Source organism: Poecile atricapillus, chromosome 14, assembly GCF_030490865.1.
Source record: "Poecile atricapillus isolate bPoeAtr1 chromosome 14, bPoeAtr1.hap1, whole genome shotgun sequence".
NCBI classification, from domain to species: Eukaryota; Metazoa; Chordata; class Aves; order Passeriformes; family Paridae; genus Poecile; species Poecile atricapillus.
In genome coordinates this window covers 14,484,367-14,507,181 of record NC_081262.1, presented here as the reverse complement: position 1 = coordinate 14,507,181, position 22,815 = coordinate 14,484,367, and the positions used below count along the sequence as shown (strand labels likewise).

Genomic DNA, 22,815 nt, shown 5'->3' with positions numbered 1-22,815 from the left:
GCCGAGCATCCCTCGCTGCCAGGGTCTGCTACCTTGGTCCAGCTTGGGCTGGGGATGCTTTCAGGTGCGACTGCCCTGAGGGGGGTGGGTGTTTGCACATTTGTCCAGCAGCTCCTGCCCATGGGAAGGGTGCAAAGGTTCCCACCAGCACGGGCTTTGAGCACTGCCCTGTGCTCAGGGCCAGAGCACTACCATCTCCTTACCCCTCCTCTCTGCCTCTGACTGCTTTGGAAACTGGTTATCATCTGGAATCTATGTGATATCTGCAATCTGAGTCTTTTCAAGGGGAAAAAAAAAATAGAGGAAAGCGTGGAAGAACAGACACAGCTGCAAACCTGGAGTTCATCATGCTACATCAGGATTCCATCCCTCCAACTCGCCCCATCTTCTACTGCAATCATGACCCTGGTCCCAGTGCCACCATCCAGCAGCCCCAGGTCAGGGCAGAGCTGATGTCAAACCCTCTGCCTCCATCCCTGGGCCAGGGAAGGACGGTGTCTCCTCTGGGGAGCTGGGTGAGGGTAGTGGGGATGGAGGAGGAGCTGTGGCCCAACACTTGCTGCCAGGAAGCCCCAAAAAGCAGCCAGAAGGGCAGAGAGGTGCTCGTTGCTAAACCAGCCCTGGAACAGCTTTATGGGCCCCACAGCAGCGTCCTGGGGAGGTGTGCACCCAGTGCAGGTGGTGCTGTTTGAGCTGGCAGCTGAATCACCTTGTCTCTGTGCTGGCCAGGAGTCCCTTGGTGTCCCAGCTCCAGCAGGACTACACCTCCAGCTCACAGATGTGATCCTGGTAACACCTTGTGTCATGTCCACAAGGAGCACACAGTCAGGTTCTGTCCTGTGATTCTGATTTTCCCATCCCTGCTAGGATGGTCCCACAGTCCTCCCTCCCTGGCTCTGGTCCCGTGTGTCCAGCTGGGCTATGGCATTGCTCACAGCATGCAAGTTCTGGTCATGCACAAGGATTCTCATGGCACAGCCCCACAGCAGGCAGGGGAGTCCACAGACACCTCACAACCTGGGTGTGTGGATGTGGAGCAGCCAGCAGTGATGGAAAAGGCATAAAATTCCACAGAGAGCCAGCCCTTGATAGCCCCAGCCCTTTTTATAGCTTCTGCTCTGTGGCCCAACAGGACATAGACTTCACAGCTCTATTTATTATAAAAGATCTTTAGGAAGATGAACTCCACCCAAAACCACCCCTTGGCTTTATTTCTGCCCACAGGGTGATGGCACTGCCAGAGCAGCAGGGCTGGTTCCAGGTTTTCTGGACAAGGTGACATTCCCAAAACTGGAGGTGAAACTCCCCTATCCCCACACAGAGCCACGGCTGGGAAATTTCAAACCCCAAACTCCATTTCTAGGCAGCTGGATGCCAAACAACCCAGTGTTTATTGCAGTGCTCCTCATTTGCCTCGGGTTTATTAGATGTATATTCAAAAATAAAAGCTCTGTGTATCTCAGCTGGACACAGACAGGCTTGAACAACGAATGAGCCAATCACCTCCCGGTCCCGAGTGTGGGAGCAAAGAGTCCAGCTACCAGCTCAGGATCTCTGTGCATGGAGTTGGAGCCTCAGGCATGAGAAACTCCAGCTCTGCTTTCAAGTATAGTTGGTGTGAAGCCACATGGTCTCTCTGGCATCACATCTCACCACAGGGAAAAATCCTGCTGGCCCCAGAGAGCCACATCCCTCGGGTCTGCCCCAGCCTCAGGGGAAGATGACAGGATGGGGCAGCTGCTGGAGCAAAGTGCCAGCTTGTTTTGGCTCAGTGAGCAGGGAGAAGGCTCTGGGGAGCTTGGGCAGCTCATATTTACATGGTACCATTAGAAAAAAATCAGCTTGGACCCCATGAAGTCACCCTGGCTGCACAGAGAGGCCAACAGCCAGTGGAGTTCTGGTGGAGCCAAGGGGTTCCTGATGTTCAGCAGCAGCCCATGGTGCTCCCACGCTGTCCCAGTTCCCAGCTTGCAAACCCTCCAGCCAAGGCAGCTCTTGGCCAGAAGGCTGCACCTCAGGCAGCTGGATGTCCCAAATAAACCCCTCCAAACCAAACCTACCACCCAGAGCAGCACACAGTGGTTTAAACAGGAAAAAAAAAAGAAAAAAAAAATAGAAAGAAAAAAAGCATGCTTGTGGTATGTAAGTCCCACTGCCTTGGATCAACCATGCTGACTTTGTAAACTCCCATCCCAAGAAACAGGGCAAGCCCCAAGTTGACACAGGCCCCATCCCTAGCCCTGCAACAACCAGGGAAGGCACAAGTTCCAAAGCACCAACTTCAGAACCCCTCCAGCTCCTGGATACAGGAGGGGTCTGGCTGCCTCTGCTGAATTCCATTATTTGTTGGTTGTGTCGCTTTACGTTCATGTACTTTTGTTGATGAACAGGAGAGGGGAGAGGCAAACCACAGGTGTGAGTATGGAGTGCAGGGTGGCAAACTCCAGCCAAACCCTGGCTGCCACCCCTGCCTGTGGGGCTGTGTGTCCAAGTGGGGAATTTTACTGCTGCAGCCACCAAGTCCTTGGGCCAGGAGGGCAGTGGGATCCTGGACAGCGTGGGGACACACAGCAGTGGGGTGTGATAGCCTCTATGGTGTCAGCAGCTCATCCTAACACAGCTCATCCCTGGGGCTTTGCCTGGGCTGGGCCAGCACCAGCTCCCACTCGGGACAGCCAGGCTGTGGCTGCCCTGTGGCAGTCCCACAGGCAGGGAGGGGATGCCAGGCTCTCCCAGCAGCTGGGATATCTCTCTGAGGCCAGGAGCAGGAGCAGCAGCACTTTTGTTATGCCAGACAGGTCACTGAAGTTCAAGGCTGGACTGGTGTGGGCTTGGTGAAGCAAAAATGAGACAAACAAGGCAGGAAGGGGCTGTGGGCACAGCTATGCCAGAAACATCCCCCTTGGAGCTGCCCCTTGGTCTAAACCCTCACTTTTTGGTGGCCAACTGCAGCTTCCCAGCAGCACTGGATGCTCCCAGAGCTGAGCAGCCCCGGCACTGTACCCTGGCAGAGGTGGCTGGTGCAGCTGCGTGTGCTGTGAGCCCTTTGCACCAGCCAGGCACTGAACACCTCTCTGCAGGGGCCCAGAGCCAGGGTAGTGGGGCTGGAAGCACACTCTGTCCCCAGACATCCAGGGCTGGGACCACGGTGGAGCTGCAGAACAAACTACCCTGTGATGCAGCTCGTGGGCACCTCTCATGGGCTGCCATGCTGCTTTTGGCCAGGGTAGAGTTAATTTTTTTCATAGTGGCTTGTATGGGGCTATATTTTGTGTGAAGAAAATCAACTCTACCCTGGCTGAAACCAGCTCCCCAAGCCTTTAGTAGCAACATCCCCCCAACACCTTCCCTTGCAGTATGTGAGAACTGCAGACAGCATCCATGGATGTGTTTGTGACAATCCTCCACCAACAAAACCCCAGCACAGGGAGCTGCACAGCACCTGCCTGCTCTCCCTGCCCTTCCAGCCACCCCTCTCCCCAGACCCAGGCACTGCCAGTGGGAAGGACCTCCTGAGGCAGATCCTTGGAATGAAGCCTTGCAAGGACTAAACAAACCAGATGCACAATCCCTGACCATGACGCAGAGGGAGGATGGAGAGCTGGTCTGTGCCATGCAGTGCACCAGGCAAGGGCAGTGACACGCTGAGGGTGACCTTGTCCATCAGAAACGCTGGGCTGGCCCTGTGGGAGGTGCAGATGCAGCACAAAGACCCCAGGAGCCAGTGGGAAATGCCCTCCAGCCAGGCTGTCAGGTCCACAGGCACAATCCTGCTGTTGCTCCCTTGTGGCAGGGATGGGCTGGGATCTGTTTTTCAAGTCCAGGTGACTCTGGTGCTTCAGCTCACCCTCCTCCTCCTCTCTGCAGCAGAAACAGCATCTGTCTGTCTGTCCATCCGTGTTTCTGGCCTTCAGCAGGACTCCACACGGACACAGGCAGGTGGCTGCAGCCCTGGGTGGCCATGGGGGCTGATGTTTAGGTAGCCTGGCCGGGTGGGAGGCGTTTGCTGTCCAGAATGGCCTTCCAGTCATCAGACCAGGAGTGCAGCCGGCGGCTGGGGGGCTTCAGCTGCAGGTGCTTGTTGTGGCAGGCAGTGAAGAGCACGTGCTCCCAGGTGGGGTTCTGCTCTGCCCCTGCAAAGAAAAGAAGGTCAGTGGTCTGGAGAACTCTGAGACACTGAAGTTGATTTTACCCCAACATGAAGACCCCAAAGTTACAAAACCCAAACAACACGGAAAGACCAACACCCATCCCTGGCTGCCTCCTTCACCCCTCAGCTCTTACCTGTTATATCAGGTCTGTCGTCTATAAGCAGATCAGCAGAAACCACCGTCTTATCTCGTGTCAAAACAATCTGCTCAAGAAATTCAGGGCCAAAGTGCTTCTCCACCCAGGCATACTGGAAGGCAAGAGATGGCTGGTGAGCTCAGGGAAGGCTGATGGATGGGGCAGAGGGTGCTTGGTGGAGTGGAAGCAGCCCTGGCCCCCACACAAGGAGGATATCTCTCTTAATAAGTTCATTAATGGGATGGATTTGGATGCTGCTGGAGTAAAAGTTCTTTGAAAGCCAAGCAGCTTTTGATGTCATGATGAAAGACTAAGACCAAGAGCCTCAGTGCATGCAAATGGATGGAACAGGTACATTTTACAGCCAGGAGTCAGACACCTTCCACGGGGCAGCGTGGATGGGAGGGGGAGCTGAGATTTGCTCACCTTCTCGTAAGGGCAGTACCGGTACTTCTTGATCGGGCTCGTGCAGATGAACACGTCAGTGCTGCCACGAGGAGAAAAACAGGGCCAGAGTGTCATTCTGGGCCAGAGCAGGCAGCAGCCCAGAGCCAACCCTCCACCACACAAAGATCAAACAGATTTAAGACATTAATCCCCCATCTCACAAAATCCCACAGCACAATCGTGTTCGCCTTTTCACAGCCTTTGCTGGGAGCAGAGAGCTGAAGCAAAAATGTTCTAGGTGACTGCTCCCTCTCTCCCCTCCCTTCCCTGATGGCTAGGAGATATTTATTTTTAATGCTGTTATTGTACCAGCACTTCTGCCAAGAGGTGGATGTGAAGCCGCAGCTGCTCCTCTGTCCATCCCCACACACCATGGGCAGGTTCATACTCACTCTGCCAAATTTGCCATTTGCTTCACAGCTTCCACAGCCCCAGGGAGAGGGTCCAGCTCAATGAAGAAGTTCTTGGATTCCCAGATGCTGATGGCTTTCTCCTGTGAGGAAAAGCAAGCAGTTACTGCACTTCTTGCAATTTTTCCTGCGTGTGCGTTCTCCTCACCCTTTGCTAGGACAGAGGATCGGTCAGGGAGAACAGTGGGAGCACCAGCTCCGGTCCCCTCCTGCTCACTCCCCTTGTCTCTGTGGGTGCCTCTGCTCCCCACCTGCCAACCTGCACCCACCCCATACAATTCAGATTGGAGATGCTCTGGAACAGGCTCGGTTTTGCCTCTGAAGCCCCAGACACGGAGCAGCATGTTCCTGTGAGGCCAAACACCAGAGATTATCCAGATCCAAAGCAAACCCATCCAAAGGGATGGATCCATGTGGATCCAGCTAACGTGGCCTAGTGGCCCTGCTCTACCATGATGCTGTTCAGGCACAGATACTGTCTGGCCTATTTGTCTCCATGAGATCACTTAAAATAGCAGCCAGGCTGCTCTCCCAGGAGAAAGTACATTACAGGATGAACCACATGTCACAATGAGTGCAGATGCTCTTCCTCAGGGATGCCTGGACAAGGACTAGCAGGCAAATAAAGTATCTCCAGGCAAGGATTTGAAGCACAACATCCAGGACAGCAGCCTGTACACTGGTATGGTACAGGGAGAACAGAGAGGAGACCACAGGGAGCAAAACCTTGGGGTGAGAGCAGAGTCCAGGAGCTGCCTGCAATGGGTCCAGCACAGCTCAAAGGAATAGCAGCCCCTGCTCTGCCTCAAACAGGTTAACAGCTTGTCAGGTGCCAAGGAAAGTAATTATTTTGCACAAACACCATGTCCTAGGGGAGGAGAGCTGGGAAGAAGCAGAAGCAGCCCAGCCCCAGAGTTGTGATGTAGCTGAGGAGCTGCAGATGCAGAAATGCCTCCAGGCTCCATGGCAAGAACAACCAGTGTAAAAGTTTGCCACATTCAAACATTCAAACTCAGGTTGCTCTGCCTCAGACTGGGGAGTAGTGATGTTTTAAGATGTTGTCTGTAGTTGCACGAGAGACACCTGAGAGACACAGCCTCGTGCAGCAGAGCACTTCAAACTGCACTGAAGTGTTTTCTTACAGCAGCACTTCCGCAGCTATCCCACTTCCAATTATGTCAAAAAGCATTTTGCAATCAAGCTTGAGGAGGGAAGAACTAAGCTCAACTTGAGGAAAATGCCCAGAGAACACTCCCAGAGCCAGAAAAATTCCCTGTGGCACCACAACCAGCATGCTACCCAGCAGATGGAAAAATCCCCCAGGCTGGGAATCTCACCAGGTGCCAGGACAGAACCTCAATCCCCATAAGGAATTTCCCTGCCTGTCCAGGGCTCTCCATCCTTCCTGTGTGCTCAGTGCATTGCTGAACTTTCTCCCTTTCAGAGCTGGGACCTGCAGCTCGTTGGACTCTTTGGCTCCTATTTTCTGGTCCCTGAAGCAGGTCAGTGGTGCTCTCTGGTCAGAGACTGGAATGGCTCAACTGAAGCCATAGCGCAGCACCCACTCACTTTAGCCCTGCCCTGAAACCACAGGGAAAACCAGAACTGCCCTGAGGTCATTCTGTGCAAGTTTTGCTGCTTGTTCAGCCTGAGGTTTTGGTGGTTTTACATGATCACAGCAGACACGAGATGAGCTCACTTCATTTAACACATCCAAAGTAGTTACGATCAAGAAAGAAAAAAATTGTTATCATGTGTTACCCCTGCCAAACTTTGAGCAGCTGCTTTACTGCACAAATGATGTCCTGCACTTCCCTTTCACCATTCCCAGCCAGAAACAACACTTTATTCCTTCAGCTCATCAAGTTGTTTAGGACTTTGCCCATGGCAGAGCCCTGGACCTTATTCCCACTCCTTTCCCTGTAACCATCATACCCCTAACAACAGGAACACTTTTATTTGCCATAACACATTTCAGCCAGTGCAACTGCAGTCCATGGATGAGACCACAAAAATCCACTGGGATGGGAAACTTGTAGAGGCAGAAAACAACTCTCTGCAGCAGTCAGCCTGTTGCTGAATGATAAATTACAATGGAGAGACAGCTTCTGCTTTTAAGCTTTAATTATTAAACTGAATATAATAATTTCTGGCATGGGAGGGCTTAGGTTGTTTTAATTTTAAGTAAGCCCTCAAATGAAGCATCAATTGCATGGTTTGTTCTGAACTGCTCTGCTGCATCCCACCCCTCATATTGCTCTTGGGGAGATAAATAATCCATCTAGGAATGGTACCAATCCATGTGGCCAAATCAGTGCTAGAAAAACACAGCTATATAAGCTGGGATATTTCAAGACAGATGTTTTGAAATACCCCCTTTCCTTGCATCTGTCTCTGTCCAAGCATGCAGAGGAAAAGCCCACAAGGCCATCTGATCAGCCTGGTCTAGTGGAAGATATCCCTCCCCACGGCAGGGGGTTGGAATGAGATGGCCTTTAAGGTCCTTATCAACCCAACCCATTCCAGGATTCTAAGAAAAACACAGATGTGCACAAGAAAAGCTGGGTTTCTGGGGAAAGATGCACCGCTGGAAGCCCTCCTGTGTTCCTGTGCTTTCATGGGAGCTTTTTGGTGGCCCCCACAGCCCTCCCCAGCGCTGCCCCCATGACCTGGGGGTCACAGGGTCCCTGAGAGCCAAGCTCTGGCCAAAGCAAGCCCATGCATGGAGCTGGGGGAAGCACAACTCACACTCAGCTCGGGTCCCAGGCGCCCGTACTGCTCCGACACCCAGAAGCCCCTCCGGTCCTCCAGGGCAATGTAGGGCTTGTCGGGGTACCTGGCCCTGAATTTCTTGAGGAAGCCTCCCTCGAAGTCAGCCAGCACCCCGTCCATGTCCACCAGCACCCGCAGAGCCCTGCGGGGCCCCGCTGCGGGGCCGAGCCCCCTGCCCAGCCCGGCCAAGGGGCTGCAGCGCCGGGGCCGCAGGTGCAGGAAGCAGCTCAGCAAAATCATTGTAGAGAGCAGGGGATGGGGGGCTCCGGGGCAGAAAATAGGGGATTTGGGGAAGGGGGCTCAGGGGAGGGAATGAGAGGCTCAGGAAAGCAGGTTCAGGGCAGGGGATAGGGGTTTGGGGCAGGGAATGGGGGCTCAAGGAAAGGGATGGGGGGCTCAGAGTAGGGAGCTCAGGGAAGGGGATGGAAGCTTGGGACAGGGAATGGGGCTTGGAGCAGGGGATGGGGGCTCGAGGAATGGGATAGGGGCTCAAGGAAGGGACTGGGGAGCTTGAGGAAGGGGATGGGGCTTGGAGCAGGGGATGGGGCCTCGAGGAAGCAGATGGGGGGCTTGGGGAAAGGGATAGGGGGCTCAGAGCAGGGGCTAGGAGGGCTCTCCAAGCAAAGAATGGAGTCTCTATTTCAAGCACGCACCGAGCCAGCGGGCAGCCCTGTCAAGCGCATCCCTTTGCAGCAGAAGGAAGGAGCGGCGGGGGGATGCAAGAGGGGGAGCAGAGGGGCTACCGGGGGGCGCAGGGGGGGATGCAAAGGCTCGTCCTGGCCCCCAGCGCGTCCTCCCCCTGCCCGCCCCATCCCTCCCCGGCAGCGAGCGCGGAGCGGCGGCGGGAGGGCAGCGGGGGCAGCGGGGCCGGAGCCCGGCGCGGAGCTCGCCCCGACCCGGCAGTGCAAAGCCCAGTTCCTCTTCCCGGTGCCTGCCGAGCCCGGAGCGCCGGCACCGCCTTAAAGCGGCACAAGCGCCCTGCGACAGCGCAGCGGCTCCGCGCCGCCCGCCCGCCTTAAGGCTGCCCCAGCCCCGCTGCCCTTCCCCTGCCTCCTTCCCTGCCTCAGTTTCCCTCGCTGTCAGTCTTTGGGATGCCCGGTCTCCCCGCCCGCTCCATCCCCATGCCCGTCCCTGCCTGCAGAGGTGGTGGGTGTATCTGGGGGCACTCGTACGATGGTGATTTTCTGCGTAAAATGCGCTCGTTTCTGGCCGTTCTTGCGCCGTGTGATAACTCTGTCCCCACGAGTGACAGGAACCCTTAAAAGCCAATCCCCGGACCCCAAAGAAGCACCAAGAAGGGCTCGATGTTCTGACCAGAGACACCAAAGATCTGCTCAAAAACACTTTGGGGGTTAAAACTGATGAAAAAGAGGGAGTTCTCCAAGTGATACTGACAGGATTAGGCAACCGCTGAGCCGGGAAATAAAAAATTTATTTATACAGCAATAATAAGGTTCCAAAATATTTAATTTTTCAAGTCCAGAATGTTTTCAAGTGGAATGTATTGCCCTTGTTTCACAGAGAGGGCAAATTTGCTGTTGGGATGGGGTGACCTGGGGAAGGTCACGGAGGGAAGAAGTGACTGGACACGATGGTGATCTCAGCTGAGGCTGGGAGGGGAATGTGTCAAGTTCAGGTCTGTGTTGTGCTTTCACTTGCACCGCAGGCACTTTGCTTCCTGCAAGGAATGGGATTTCGACACAGCTGGATGTTCCTGACTAAGCAGGGAGGGAATACATGCAAATTTATGGCTCCCCAGGGCAGTGGTCAGGGCACCAAGCCTGAGAGAGCTGAAGGAGCATTTGGATAATGCTCTCAGGCACAGGGTGGGATCTCGGGCTTGTCCCGTGCAGGGACAGGGGTTGGACTGGATGATCCCTGTGCGTCCCTTCCAGCTCTGGATATTTTATGATTCTGTGATCTATGCTCAGGCTTCCATCATCTTCATGGATACTGAACACACTGCTTCAGCTCCCGAGGGACGGAAAATACAGATCCATGTATTAACCTGAGGGATTCAAATCCCATTCCCTGATACCAGAGCAAGCATTCCAGGCAATCAGACAACAGCCACCACATTGAGTCCCCGTCAGAGGGGACAAAAGGGATTAAACCTCTGCTGGTGCAGGGCAGCCATTCGTGTGGGCTTCAGCCCCTGCCCCGCGCCGGCCACCCGTGTCGGGGAGGGCCCGGTGTCACGGATGGCCGAGTGTCGCTGGGGTCCCCATACCGCAGGGGTCCCCATGTCGCAGGGGTCCCCATGTCGCAGGGGTCCCTGCGTGTCACACGGGCCCGCGTGTCGCGAGGGCCCCGTGTCGCGGGGGTCCCCGGTGGCGCGCAGTGGTGACGCGCCACGACGTCACCACCGCCCCCCCTCCGGCGCTGCTGAGTCACGGCCCCTCCCGCGCCCCTGACGCGGGGCCGGCGGTTGCCATAGCGACCGCGCTTCTCGCGAGAGGCGGCGGAAGTGGCGCGCGGGCGGCGGGCGTCGCGCGGCTCCCGCGGCGGCCGCTCATTGGCGGGCGGCGGGCGGCGGCTCCCGGCGCGCGCCGCTCCCCCGCCCCGCCCCTCAGCGCGCGCGGCCGCGGCGCGAGCCGCCAAGATGGCGTCGGCCCTGGAGCAGTTCGTCAACAGCGTCCGGCAGCTCTCGGCCCAGGGTGAGGGGAACGGGGCCGGCCGGGGGCACCGGGAGGACGGGGCGGGCCCGCGGGGCCGAGGGAGGACGGCGGAGACCGAAGGAGGTCGTCAAACCGCGCGGGTGTCGGGGCGGCGGGCCGGGGCCTGCCCGCTCGCACGGCGCTCCGTCAGGCGCGGGTCCGGGGTGCTGCAGTCCCGCGGTGAATTCGGGGCAGCCCCGAAGGGATCCCGGCGGTGCGACAGGGCCATAGGGGCCAGTGGTACTCTCACGGAGCTCCGTGCTTCTCCCAGGGAGTGGTTTCGGTAGTGGAACCCGCACCGCTGATCCTGCCAAATCTGAGCCTTTAAAAAAGGGGGAGGAGCGAGCATCGCTAAGGCTTTAACTGGGATTGTGTGGCCCAGCCTGTCACCTCCGTAATAAACGGGCAGGTTATGATAAGTGTGGTTTAAACTATATTTCTGAATTGTCCAAGTGTCCGTGCTCTGCATTCCCAAGCAGAGTGTGAACAGAGTCCCGCCCCACCACTGTGTGACAGATCTGAGACTAACCACGTGTCCACAAAGGGTTTTAATCACCACAGTTAGAATTCCTTAGTTTCACTGCCAGACTTCTAATTTTACTGTGTGTGGGCGCAGCGTTTCCTGGTTCTTGAACTTTCTCTCTGTGTTGATGCTCTGTGAGATGTGTTCTGACTGGTCTCTGCCTGGGATGTTTCCTCCCAGAAGCTGATGAAAAATTGTTTTTTCCCACCATGGCCCCAGGTTTTATCTCTGACAGTTCTTGGGTTGAGCTCCAGCTTTCTCTTACTCTGGTTTTGCTTAATAGATACCGAGTATTTCTACTTTAGAGACAATTTATATCAGCAAGGTGTGAGTACAAACCAGATGGAAGATGGATCTTTGTTCTCCTGTAGTTGAGCTGGAGAACTTTCTATCACAGAGTTTTGGGGATGCAGAAAGCTCAAGGGGAGACTGGTTGGCTTTATGGAACTTCTCCCATTAGGGGTGAGCCAGGGAAATGTTCTCTGTGAGAAGATCTCCATGGACCTGTTGGAGCAAGTCCAGATGAGGCCACCAAGATAATTGGAGGGATGGAGATATGAGGAAAGGCTGAGAAAATTCTGGATTGAAAAGAGAAGGCTCTGGGATGGTCTAATTGTGGCATTCCAGTATCTGGATGGGGCTACAGGAAAGATGAGGATTTATAAGGGCCTGGAGGGACAGGAAAGGGGGAATGGCCTCATAATAACAAAAAAGTAAAGTTAGATTGGATATTAGGAAAGAATTCTTCCCTGTGAGGGTGGGGAGGCCCTGGCATAGAATTCCCAGAGAAGTTGTGGCTGTCCCTGGATCCCTGGAAGTGTCCGAGGCCAGGTTGGACAGAGCTTGGAGCAACCTGGGATAGTGGGAGGTATCCCTGTCCATGGCTGAGGTTTGGGATGAGAGGAACTTTGAAGTCCCTTCCAATCCAAGCCATTCTGGGATTCTGTGAGAGTAAATCCAGAGCCAGACAGGCTCAGGATGTGAGAGCACTCAGGAGCAATGTGCGTACTTGTGGTGGTTTCTGACTGTCATTTGGCCACCTGGGAGGTGACTGAAAGGGACATTTAGTTGGGCCTGGTACTGGAATTTCTGCTTAGATTGTAAAGTTGTTGGATGTATGTGTGTGTAGAAGATTAGGTCGCAGAATCCCAGAATGGTTTGGGTTGGAAGAAACCTCAAAGGCCATCTCTTTCCATCCCTTTCCATGGACAGGGACGTCCTCCACTAGACCAGTTTGCTCAGAGTCTGTTTGGGGTTTGTATTATTTTTTTGTTTTGTTTTTTTAGGGAATGCTAAGTGATACAACTGTAGGAGGGGTGTTTTTCTGGAATAGGGAGGACACCAGAACTAGAGGTTTGCAGTGCCTGAGCACCGTTATCAAAACACAGAGGGTTTTACAAGCCCCATTCCTTCCCATGCTTATAGCTTTTATTTTTTTATTCCATATGGAGGGGAATAGTTTTGGAGGCGAGTTTCTGGGCTCTGGTCCCCCATTTGGAACTTCTGATCCCTCTGTCACTTCAGAGCTAACATTGCATTGCTAAAACTTTCCAGCTTTTTCATTCTCAAAGGAAAAAGGCAGAGACCTGAGGGTAATGTAAATCTTTCTGAATGGAGGCACTATTCCTCGTTTTATGAAGACTTTTGTTAAGGGTGAGAGAACCTCTGTTTTTTCTCTCTAATCTGCAAGGATTGAACATTGAAACAATACTCTGCTTGAAACAATACTCTGCTTGAAACAATACTCTGCTTCAGAAGGACGTTGAATTCATTCAATTAATTGTGGGGGAGGAAGAGTTTGAAAGCAGTTCATGGGAATGGATCTGCTTTCTTTATAAGAATTTGGGGGCTTACCATACCTTCCTCATTCAAAGTAGTCATTTTTCATGCTATATTCATAGCTCACAACATATAGAATAGCATTGTAGCTTTAATTATACAAAGTAAACTTAAGGACAAGTTTTTAAATACTTTTGTTGTAGGTACTTAGTTGTAAATTTAATGTCTACTTAAAAAAAATACTTGAGTGCTTGAGGACCAGCAAGGAACAAGCTCGGTATTTGTTTTATTAAAAAAGCGAAACATGTGGTGGATAGAAAATTAATGCCTGTGTTATTAAAGAAAATTAAAACTTCTGGTAATACTATTATTTCCTGAGGGTACATGGGGAAGCAGGCTATAATGAAGTGTAGGAAAGGTCGAATGTTCTCTAATTAGGCTTTGACAACAATGCTTTTTGTTTTTCAGGGCAAATGACCCAGCTTTGTGAACTGATCAATAAAAGTGGAGAGCTGCTAGCAAAAAATCTTTCCCATCTGGATACAGTGCTCGGTGCCCTGGATGTACAGGAACACTCACTAGGTGTTCTTGCTGTCTTGTAAGTGTTGCTTGCTTTTAATTAAATCTTAAAACTTCAGGCAATGAGCTGAACTATCAGCCAGGCAAAGTGTTTTGTTCTGGCACTGGCACAAGAGAAGCTGTGGCTGCCCCTGGATCCCTGGAAGTGTCCAAGGCCAGGCTGGACAAGGCTTGGAGCAACCTGGGACAGTGGAAAGTGTCCCTGCCCATGGCAGGGATTGGAACTGGATGGGCTTTAAGCTCCCTTCCAACCCAAACCATTCTGGGATTCCATGATAGGTGTTTTTCCATATGTGTTCAGCAAAAAGAGAATGAGCTTTTAAAACTTTATTTTCAGGGCATTAATACATTGAACTGTAAGCATGGAGCAAGACGTTTTTTTCCAGTAAAAACCAGGCTTTTATTGTGGGTCTTGTGTGTTTGTCTTTAGACAGCACTGAGGGTTTTGCTGCTGTCTGGAGTTTAAGATAAAACTTGAGTTGCCTTGGGGGTGCTGACCTAAAGTAGATATTTAGTCTTGAAGTTCAAGCTGGCTATATCTGACTTCAAGTGAACTATCTGCAGGTTCCACTGCTGTTTTTAAATTATCTTTTAAGGAAAAGATCAGAATTCTAGTACTTGTTCTACTGCTCTTTTGAAACAAAATAGTGATAATACTGAAAGTGCTCTTTGCCATTGTAGTTTGCACTAAATTGAGAATTATATTGTTCACAGAAAGGTGTTTTCAGGTGTTGTTGTGCAGCTACGGGGGAAATCCTGTGCCATGTCTCATAAGCACTTTGGATTTGTTTGCAAGCACCTACATGCAGAGACTTAGCAGTGAAAATGAATCTTTTGTATGAATCTCCAAGCAATAAATGCTAAACCTTTTGTTTCTTTATTTCAGGTTTGTGAAGTTTTCTATGCCCAGCATCCCTGACTTCGAAACGTTATTCTCACAGGTGCAGCTTTTTATCAGCACTTGCAATGGAGAACACATTAGATATGCAACAGACACTTGTAAGTTAAGCCTAATTGCAGACTTGATTTATTTTTGGATAGTTTGGTAATACTGATTTTTCACTGAGGTGGTTTTTTTTTGTTTGTTTTTTACTGTGTTTAGTTGCTGGCCTGTGCCACCAGTTAACAAATGCCCTTGTGGAGAGAAAACAGGTGAGCAAGTATCATCTAGTACAAATAAGCTACTCCATACCCGAGGCTTAAAGGGGGTGTTACCAGCCTCTTACTCCATATTTGCCACTAACTTCACACCAAGTGTTTCTGTGCAGCTCTTTTTGTTTAAAGTTTACTGAAAGGTAATGAACCAAACTCAAAATTCTAAGATTTCTCTAAGGAAAACCTAAGGAAGATAATTTTGCGGGGAGAAAAGTCACCTAAAAACATGTTCTCCCACACAAAATTGAGATCTCTGGTACCAAGAATGTTCTTCAGACGATGTGTGCATGAGTAGAGGAGAGAGCTGCAGGGGTTATTAACACTGGTGAGTCAGTGATTTTAGTTTCAGTGTTATTCTCACTGGTGTTATATAATGTTCTTAATGAAATGCCTTAAAATGTACAGGAAACTTGATTAAGAAATATTTGACCAGTGGCTTTGTTGCTAAAATCCTGACTTTTCCAGGCCACTTGGGTGAAGTCTAGCCTGAGACAGACCAGATTTGATCTCTACCTCTAAATGGACTGAAGTGAGAACCTTGTCTTTAGTATTTGTTGGGAGTTTAGATGCAGTCAAGGAAGGTTTTCTTATTGACACAGATTACTGTATTCCTGGTGAGATCAGCTTTGTGGAGCAGAATTGATGACTTTATCAGGAGAAGTTGTATAGCCAAGGTTAACTTTATTTTCCAAGACACTGCGATATTCTACAAAAAGGGAACCTCAAGTTAACTATTACTTAATGGAACCTGTCAATTAGTGTTATTTTTCATTTGTAAGTGTCAACATAAGATCCAATGTGCTGCCATCTATGAGAAATTATCTGAAAGAGATGTAATTTCTGACAGCCCCTGCGAGGAATTAGCATTCTCAGACAAGCCATAGACAAGATGCAGATGAACACAAACCAGCTGACCTCAATACATGCAGATCTCTGCCAGGTAAGGGGATCAGAAGGGCTTTTTGTGAGAAAAAAAAAAGCTTATAAAATGCCTATATATCTTCAAGGAAATGCATGTTCACATATTGTAGTGTGAGAATGGATTTTCAACTGGATTTTTGTTTGGCTTGTTTTTTTTCTACTAGTAAATAATACGATACACTGAAATTAAATCAAAATGTGATACACAGATTAATTACTAATTTTAAGTGTTCAGTGCATGTCCTCAGATCTTTGATTTTGTTGATGACTTCAGAAATTCCTTTGACATCCCTTCTGAACTTATCTTAGGTAGTATCAATGTAATATCCAGCTACTGTCTGCTCAAGTCTGACAAGACATGTTTGTCTCGGTGTCTTTGGCCTGGATTTGTATTTCTGTCTCATTCTTGGCTCCTGGGATTAAGGGTCAGGCAGGAATGTTTAGAGCAATATTTAGTGCTGCCAGCACAGTAGTCTGGCAGTCCTGGAGCTCTGTCAGAGTTTATTTTCTTTAGAAGTCAGATAATTTTATAACAGTTCATAGTCTGTGTTAAAGATTTTCAACCTGTGTTACTCTACTACTGACATGCTCTGTTTTTTAACTCAGGGGAGAGTGATATTTATGCAGTAGTACTAATTAATTTAGTTTCAATTCCTTCTCATGGAAACTTGAATGGAAATGGCTAATTTATGAAAACTTGATTTATTTTCTTGTAGCTCTGTTTGTTAGCAAAATGCTTTAAACCTGCCCTCCCGTATCTAGATGTGGACATGATGGATATTTGTAAAGAGAATGGGGCATATGATGCGAAGCACTTTTTATGTTACTACTACTATGGTGGGATGATATACACTGGGCTAAAGAACTTTGAAAGAGCACTCTACTTTTATGAACAGGTAACTTGAAATGAAATTATGAAATGTGACCTCTGGAAAGGCAAAAGTAGATGTGTAACAGTGCTGAGAAAACACAGCACTTTTGAACTGGCACAAGCAAACTGTCTTTGGAGGTGTTTTCCTTTAAGAAAGTCTCTCACAGCCTCTTTGCACCAGAAAGCTGTGCAGTTCAAAGGGTGATGTTAAATTTATCTCACTATAAATATTTTTCAGCTGCCTGCTTAAAACTGCAGCACAGAAACAGGTCGCAGGCTGACACACAGTTTTGTGTCCTTAAAAAATAGTCCAGTGGTTTTGCTAAGGCCTTTGCTACTAAATGAGAGGAGTTTTGCTTCTTCAAGGCTGTTATAATATTTGCTGGTTTTGCTTTATCTGGGAAGGAAATAAAAATAGTAAAATTGGGAAAACTTTGTATATGAGGGAAGTGCTGTGAAATGTGCAAAACAAATTGGTGTAACATTTTTCTTTTTTGTAAACTAGGGTCAGCTCATTAATAGTTCCAGTATCATAGTGAACTAAAATCCCTTTTCCATATTCTGCAGACCTCTGATAATGTAATAGCTTTATAAAACCTCTTTGAGGATCTATGTAAATCTGGGTTCACAAGTAGATACAGGTGATTTCTGGTACAACTTTAGATATATTCCAAAGAAGGAAGTTTTCATTTTATCTGAGCAGGTCTATTTTAAGACAGGCACCACTCTAATGTGATATGTTTTGAGTAGCTTGTATAAAGTCTCCCTTTTTTTGCGTATGTCTGGATAATTAATTTTGACAGAAGTTAGTTAAGCTTCAGCGCTCAAAGGAGAATTTCATATGTCACTGTATTCTTTCTCCATGCAGCTTGAAATTGAGTTTCTTGCTCATGCAGTAGCTGCCAGGATCTACCAGTAAGCAGACTAAATTTCTGTTCCCTTTCTTTCTCTTGTTTAGGCAATAACTACTCCAGCAATGGCAGTCAGTCATATTATGTTGGAATCATATAAAAAGTATATCCTAGTTTCTTTGATACTACTTGGTAAAGTTCAGCAGCTACCAAAATACACTTCCCAGATAGTTGGTAGATTCATTAAGGTAAGTATTGCAAATGCATCTAAATAATAGATCAACAAATCTGAATTTGTAAATGTGTAACAGTGGAAGGTGTCCCTGTCCATGGCAGGGATTTGGAGTGAGGTGAACTTGAAGGTCCCTTCCAACCCAAACCATTCTATGATTGCATGATGTCAGTGATACGGGTTTTTAAAATTTGGGAAAACTTTGGTGTTGAATAGTGCTAATCAATATTCCTTTGGCTGATACTGCACATTCCTTTATAGCTTTTTATGTTAGAATTTAAAAAATACTCAGATTCAATTGGCTTTCAAGCAGCAGTGCCATTATGAGAAGATTTGACCTGTTAACCTCATCTGATTGAAGCACAAAATGTTAAACAGTCCATTCCCAAACCCAAGCTTTTTAAAGAATAAAATCTTCTGAAAAAACTGTGAGTTTGGAGTCTGTAAGCATTCAGATTATGAGGTATAGGGTGGGAGACAAAACTGAAACTGAGAGAGTTCTGATCCTAAGTAACACATTTCTAAAAGTTAGTTCTTTTTAACACTGGGCTTGTTGATTTGTGACCAAAATTATTCTAACTTCAGAATCTAACAAACAAGCTGAAAACTTTAAGGTAGTTTAGGTGAACTTGTTTCACCCTCTGCTGTCAATGCTGTGACCCAGTGTGGTCAAGGATGGATGTCTTAGAGGACAGAACAAATATAATGGATGGGCAGTTACTGGCAATACTTACTCAAACTCAGCTGGTCAGTTGAGAGAGTTTTTTCACACTGCTGTAAGTAAAACTGTCACACAGATGTCCTGGAATGATGTTTATTAAGTAAATATTATGCAGTAATACAGATTTAGTGTATGAGGGTCTGTCATTGCCATAAAGGCATGTATGGGCACTCTGTCTTTTTTAAGAGAAATGCCCAAGCTACTTAAATTTATTTCAATGCCTGCATAACTTCTAATATTGGAGCACTGAATAGGCTTTGTGAGGCTGGATGAACACTGTGTTCTTTAAGAAGGGTTCTCATTTTTCTAATTGCAGCCTCTTAGCAATGCTTACCATGAATTAGCACAAGTTTATTCAACCAATAAACCCTCGGAGCTTCGAAATCTGGTGAACAAACACAGTGAAACTTTCACAAGAGATAACAATATGGGGCTGGTTAAGCAATGCTTGTCATCCCTCTACAAAAAGAATATTCAGAGGCTAACCAAGGTAAGAAAAACTGGGCAGTTTTCCTCTAAGAGTGTATTTCTGAAATATATTCAATTTAGAGCTAAATGATAACAGTAACGTGGCAGAGAAATTACTGGAACTGAGATTTGTGTCTGAAACAAAGGAGACTAGAACGCCCTGTATAGGAGAACAAATCAGTTGGCTGCTTATGCATTATTTAAAAGGTGATTCAATCTGTCAGGGGGGTTTGCCCATGAGGTTTTTGTAGCTAATCAAAAAAGTGAGCACTGCAACCCAGTGACCTTCATCCCTATCAAAAAAATAGGAAAACTGAACTTTACAGGCCACTTCCATAGAAAAGAGTGAGTGAATAGGACAGATTTTGGAAGTATCTGAAATAAAAGGAGAAACAGAAGCACTGAAGTGATTTGCTCCTTCTGCTGAGAGTTCAGATCAGTCCTGAAAAGTGATTGGGGAAAGCTGCTGTTTTGGCAAGCTCAAATGATATTTGTAGTAGGAAAAAAATCTTACAAGGAGCTTTATATTTTCATCTCTTGAAGGAAATTTGAGGGGTGGAGAGTCACCTTTTTTGTATAAAAAGGTGAGAGAAAGAGGTTGGACATGGTCAGGAGTGTCTGGTGTAAAATTGCAGGAATGAGTAATGACTCCATACGTGCTCAGTGTAACAAATTAATGTCTGGAGGAAGAACTGACTCACTTTCATGAGCCCTTTAATAATTGTGTGTTCTACTTGTTCCTTCCCATCAGACTTCCACAGTCTGATAGGTTACATAGGCCATGAAGCATCAAGGGGAAAATCTTTAACATCTAGTTTTAACACTTTAAAACTTTATAAATTTCAGACATTTTTAACATTGTCATTACAAGACATGGCAAGTCGAGTGCAGCTGTCGGGGCCCCAAGAAGCAGAAAAATACGTCCTCCACATGGTAAGACCTCTGACTTGGTTAAACTATCCCAAAATTAATGTTTGGGTTGGCAGTACACATCCTGAGCAGCTATTTTTCAGGGTGGAGGAAATGCTGGAAGTCTGCTGTGCTGTTGACACTTTTCAAAAAAATCTAAAAAGCTATTCTCCATGTAAGATAAGGCTTGAGTTGTGTTTTTGGGAACCTGTGGGAAATAAAAGCAACCAAGTTAAAGACAATTCCACAAAGAGTCTGTGTGTTGTAGTTACCTGAAATTCTGTTCTTGGTGATAACTTCTGTTAAACCCTCTGTCATTTCAGATAGAAGATGGTGAAATCTTTGCAAGTATTAATCAGAAAGATGGTATGGTCTGTTTCCATGATAATCCTGAAAAATATAACAATCCAGCTATGCTTCATAACATTGATCAGGAGGTAAATCTCTTCCTGCTTTTGAAATTCTTACCAAAGAACCTTAGTCTGTAATCAGAGAGCTGCTGGCAGAAGCCAGTGTCGTAACTTAGATATAGAGAGTGAGGACTGTAAATCATTATTTGACTATTCCACAGTATTTTCATGGGCTTTGGATTAATACTGTCTGTCAGTGTGTTCCCTACACATATTGAGCTGTTTCAGGAGACTGACTGCTATTGGTGATGGGAAGGTCCTTGAATAGATTAGAAGGATTGTTTTTAGAGTTTTAAACTTCAGGGATTGCTTCAATTGGCTCTCAATAACCTGCCTGTAGGTTAAGGTGGTTGAGCCTCATGAGACTCAGTGGCCTTAAAAAGGGCTGTTAGGAAGACAGGGATCAAATGAAGGGAATAAAAAATGGTCTGACACTTTTGTTTGGGAGGTGAAGGATGGGAACATTTTGATGTGGAACTGTAGTGGTGGCAAAGTTATTTGTTCTACATGGTACAACCATGAAACGTTCTGAAGATCAGGTACAAGCTGGACAAAGTAATCAATTTCATACATATTTTTAAGATGCTGAAATGTATAGAGCTCGATGAACGACTGAAAGCCATGGATCAAGAGATCACTGTGAACCCTCAGTTTGTGCAGAAGGTAATGGATTTAATGTCTTGTAAGAGTATGTAAGAGATTGATTCAGTGTGGTGAGTATGTTGTACTGAATGTCAGTATTCACAGTGTTGTTATTACACATTATTAATAATATGTGCATAAACATCATAACACATCATAAAGATAATTTATTATTTTTGAAAGTGCTTTTTCCTCATTGATCCTGCAGTGATTTCAACGAGAAAATTAAGTGCATGTTATTTCATAGGCACTTTATTTTCCTGCCTGTTCACTTCAAAGAACTGTCTTTCTTAAGCCTGCAGACCTGTTTCTGAACAGAACTAACTCTCTCCCTTTCAGAGTATGGGCTCTCAAGAAGATGACTCAGGGACCAAACCATCCAGTTATTCTTGAAATTAATGTTGCTCACCACTCCGCTTTCAAGTAAAAGCTTATGAAAGAATCACGCCTGGAACAGGGCATTGAGGAGTTCCACGAAGAGAGCAGAGAGAACTGAGCTTTGCTTTTCACCTGGACATTAAGAAAATAAAAGAACACCCTCTCAGTACTGTATAATATCAGAAATATTCTCTGCAAAGAAAAAGGAAATCTCAAAAGAAACTTGAAAGTCTGTTGTGGATTTATTTATCTTCAGATTAACATTGTTAATGCATTAAATAATCTACCTTTTGTTTTAAAGGGTTTGAATGTTGCCGTGTTTCTGTAGCAGTCCTCTTCTGCAAAACAAGAAGTGTTATTCAGGGAAGAATACAAACTAGTGTTGGTTCACTTATAAGATAATTATTGGTTCATTATTCTGTATGTAAAGGTGGCTCAAAGAGCAGATTTATCATATGTGTGGTGGGGGCAGAAGGGTGGAGTTGAAGCAAATCATAATGTAGAGAATTTGCATATGCCCCGTGTAGCTGTTAAATGAGGAAATAAGAACTGTTCTTCCCAAAAGGATGAGGATATCACATGTCCTTGTGAGGAAGTTTGCTGCACAGTAGGAATCATATATGGAAAACATACATGACAGCTGTTTATGATTTTAAGTTTCTGGTACAAAATATCTGCTAATATTATTTGCTCTTAGATGAAATTTATTAGACCTAAACAAAAGGATATTTGGGAAATGTTGGTGTTCTGGAGGATTCTAGACAGGAAGTTGTTTACACTGAAAGAAATTTGTTTGTTGCTCTGCAAATGGCATGAAGGTATTCAACAGGCTGATAGCTTCCTTGGTGGAAACCAGCATTTCTGCATGGAACATAAATAGAATTCTATACAGCTCTCAAAGTGCAGGATTTTATTCAGCTATAACATGTTGGAATGGTACCTGTTTTTTAATTTACTATTTTAAACTTTAAAACTTTGTTATTGGATTTTTTAAAAGTGCTTCACCCCTTAAATCAATAGGCTGTTTAATTTTCTGTCATTCTCTTGTATCTGAAGATTCTCACTGTTCAAACACCTTCCTGTCAGGCAGAAATAAACCTGTCATCAAGTCAGAAAACGAGAAGCTCTGCTTCCTACTCAAACACCTGACCAGGAGCTGTTTGCTCCTGCTACCCTACCAGCTTGTTTCCAAGTGGTAGCTGAGCATTCCTGGCTCTTGCTGTGTGAAGTTTGTATGTATTGAGGTCACCTGTGGTTGAAAATATTCGATTTGTGCTTCCAGTGTTGATACAGAAATGGGGTTTTCATTTAAAACCGGTGTCAAGTCTAGCAGAGCCTCTGTGACAGCAGGGTGCTGCTTTCTGGTGAAGAGAGGTGTCCCAGGTTGTGGTTGGTGATGAAGGATGTTTTTAAAAGTATAAAATAGCAGTTTAGTATTGAACACAGTGGAGGTCCATAGTGTGAGCAGCTCATCACTTCCTGCCAGAGAGAATTCCACTGGGACAACTTTGATCTTTAGGCAAAATCATAGGGTTGTTCATAAATCGCCTTATGGGTCTTGTAACTAGAAGAGATCTATGATTTTGAAGGTTTTTATCCTAATTAATCCTGCTGTGATTTTAATGCTGAACATACACCATTTTCCCCCCTGGTCCCATGGAAGTGTTAAATGAGTAATTAGCGATGCTGTGCTGGAGCCCAAAAAAGGGTGGTTGTTACTACCACGTGTGGCACTCACAGAAGGGACTGCAAACAACTGACCCCAAACCCCACCCATCCAGAAATGTGCCTGGCTCAACTCTC

At 47.3% G+C, this 22,815-nt stretch overlaps 2 protein-coding genes across 5 annotated transcripts; one reads left to right on the top strand and one right to left on the bottom strand.

Annotated features, from left to right (window-relative positions):
* Positions 1–1,184: 1,184 nt before the first annotated feature.
* On the bottom strand, positions 1,185–8,809 carry NT5M (5',3'-nucleotidase, mitochondrial). Its single transcript, XM_058849491.1, has 5 exons — positions 7,893–8,809; positions 5,127–5,227; positions 4,714–4,774; positions 4,285–4,399; positions 1,185–4,133 (listed from the first exon to the last, which is right to left on the bottom strand). Exons 1-5 carry the CDS (start codon positions 8,154–8,156, stop codon positions 3,976–3,978), a joined length of 699 nt encoding a protein of 232 aa, XP_058705474.1. The 5' UTR covers positions 8,157–8,809; the 3' UTR covers positions 1,185–3,975.
* Positions 8,810–10,415: 1,606 nt separating this feature from the next.
* Positions 10,416–22,129, top strand: COPS3 (COP9 signalosome subunit 3). Of its 4 annotated transcripts, none has more exons than XM_058849471.1 (12): positions 10,416–10,573; positions 13,344–13,473; positions 14,341–14,453; positions 14,557–14,606; positions 15,457–15,549; positions 16,247–16,426; positions 17,360–17,500; positions 18,522–18,695; positions 19,520–19,606; positions 19,906–20,019; positions 20,575–20,655; positions 20,974–22,029. In XM_058849471.1, the coding sequence occupies exons 1-12, from the start codon at positions 10,519–10,521 to the stop codon at positions 21,025–21,027; spliced, it is 1,272 nt and encodes a 423-aa protein (XP_058705454.1). In that variant the 5' UTR covers positions 10,416–10,518; the 3' UTR covers positions 21,028–22,029. The 4 variants fall into 4 exon arrangements, with proteins under 4 accessions (XP_058705454.1, XP_058705456.1, XP_058705455.1 ...); XM_058849472.1 differs by lacking the exon at positions 10,416–10,573 and adding an exon at positions 11,820–12,749; XM_058849473.1 differs by lacking the exon at positions 16,247–16,426 and having other exon boundaries at positions 20,974–22,129.
* Positions 22,130–22,815: the final 686 nt, after the last annotated feature.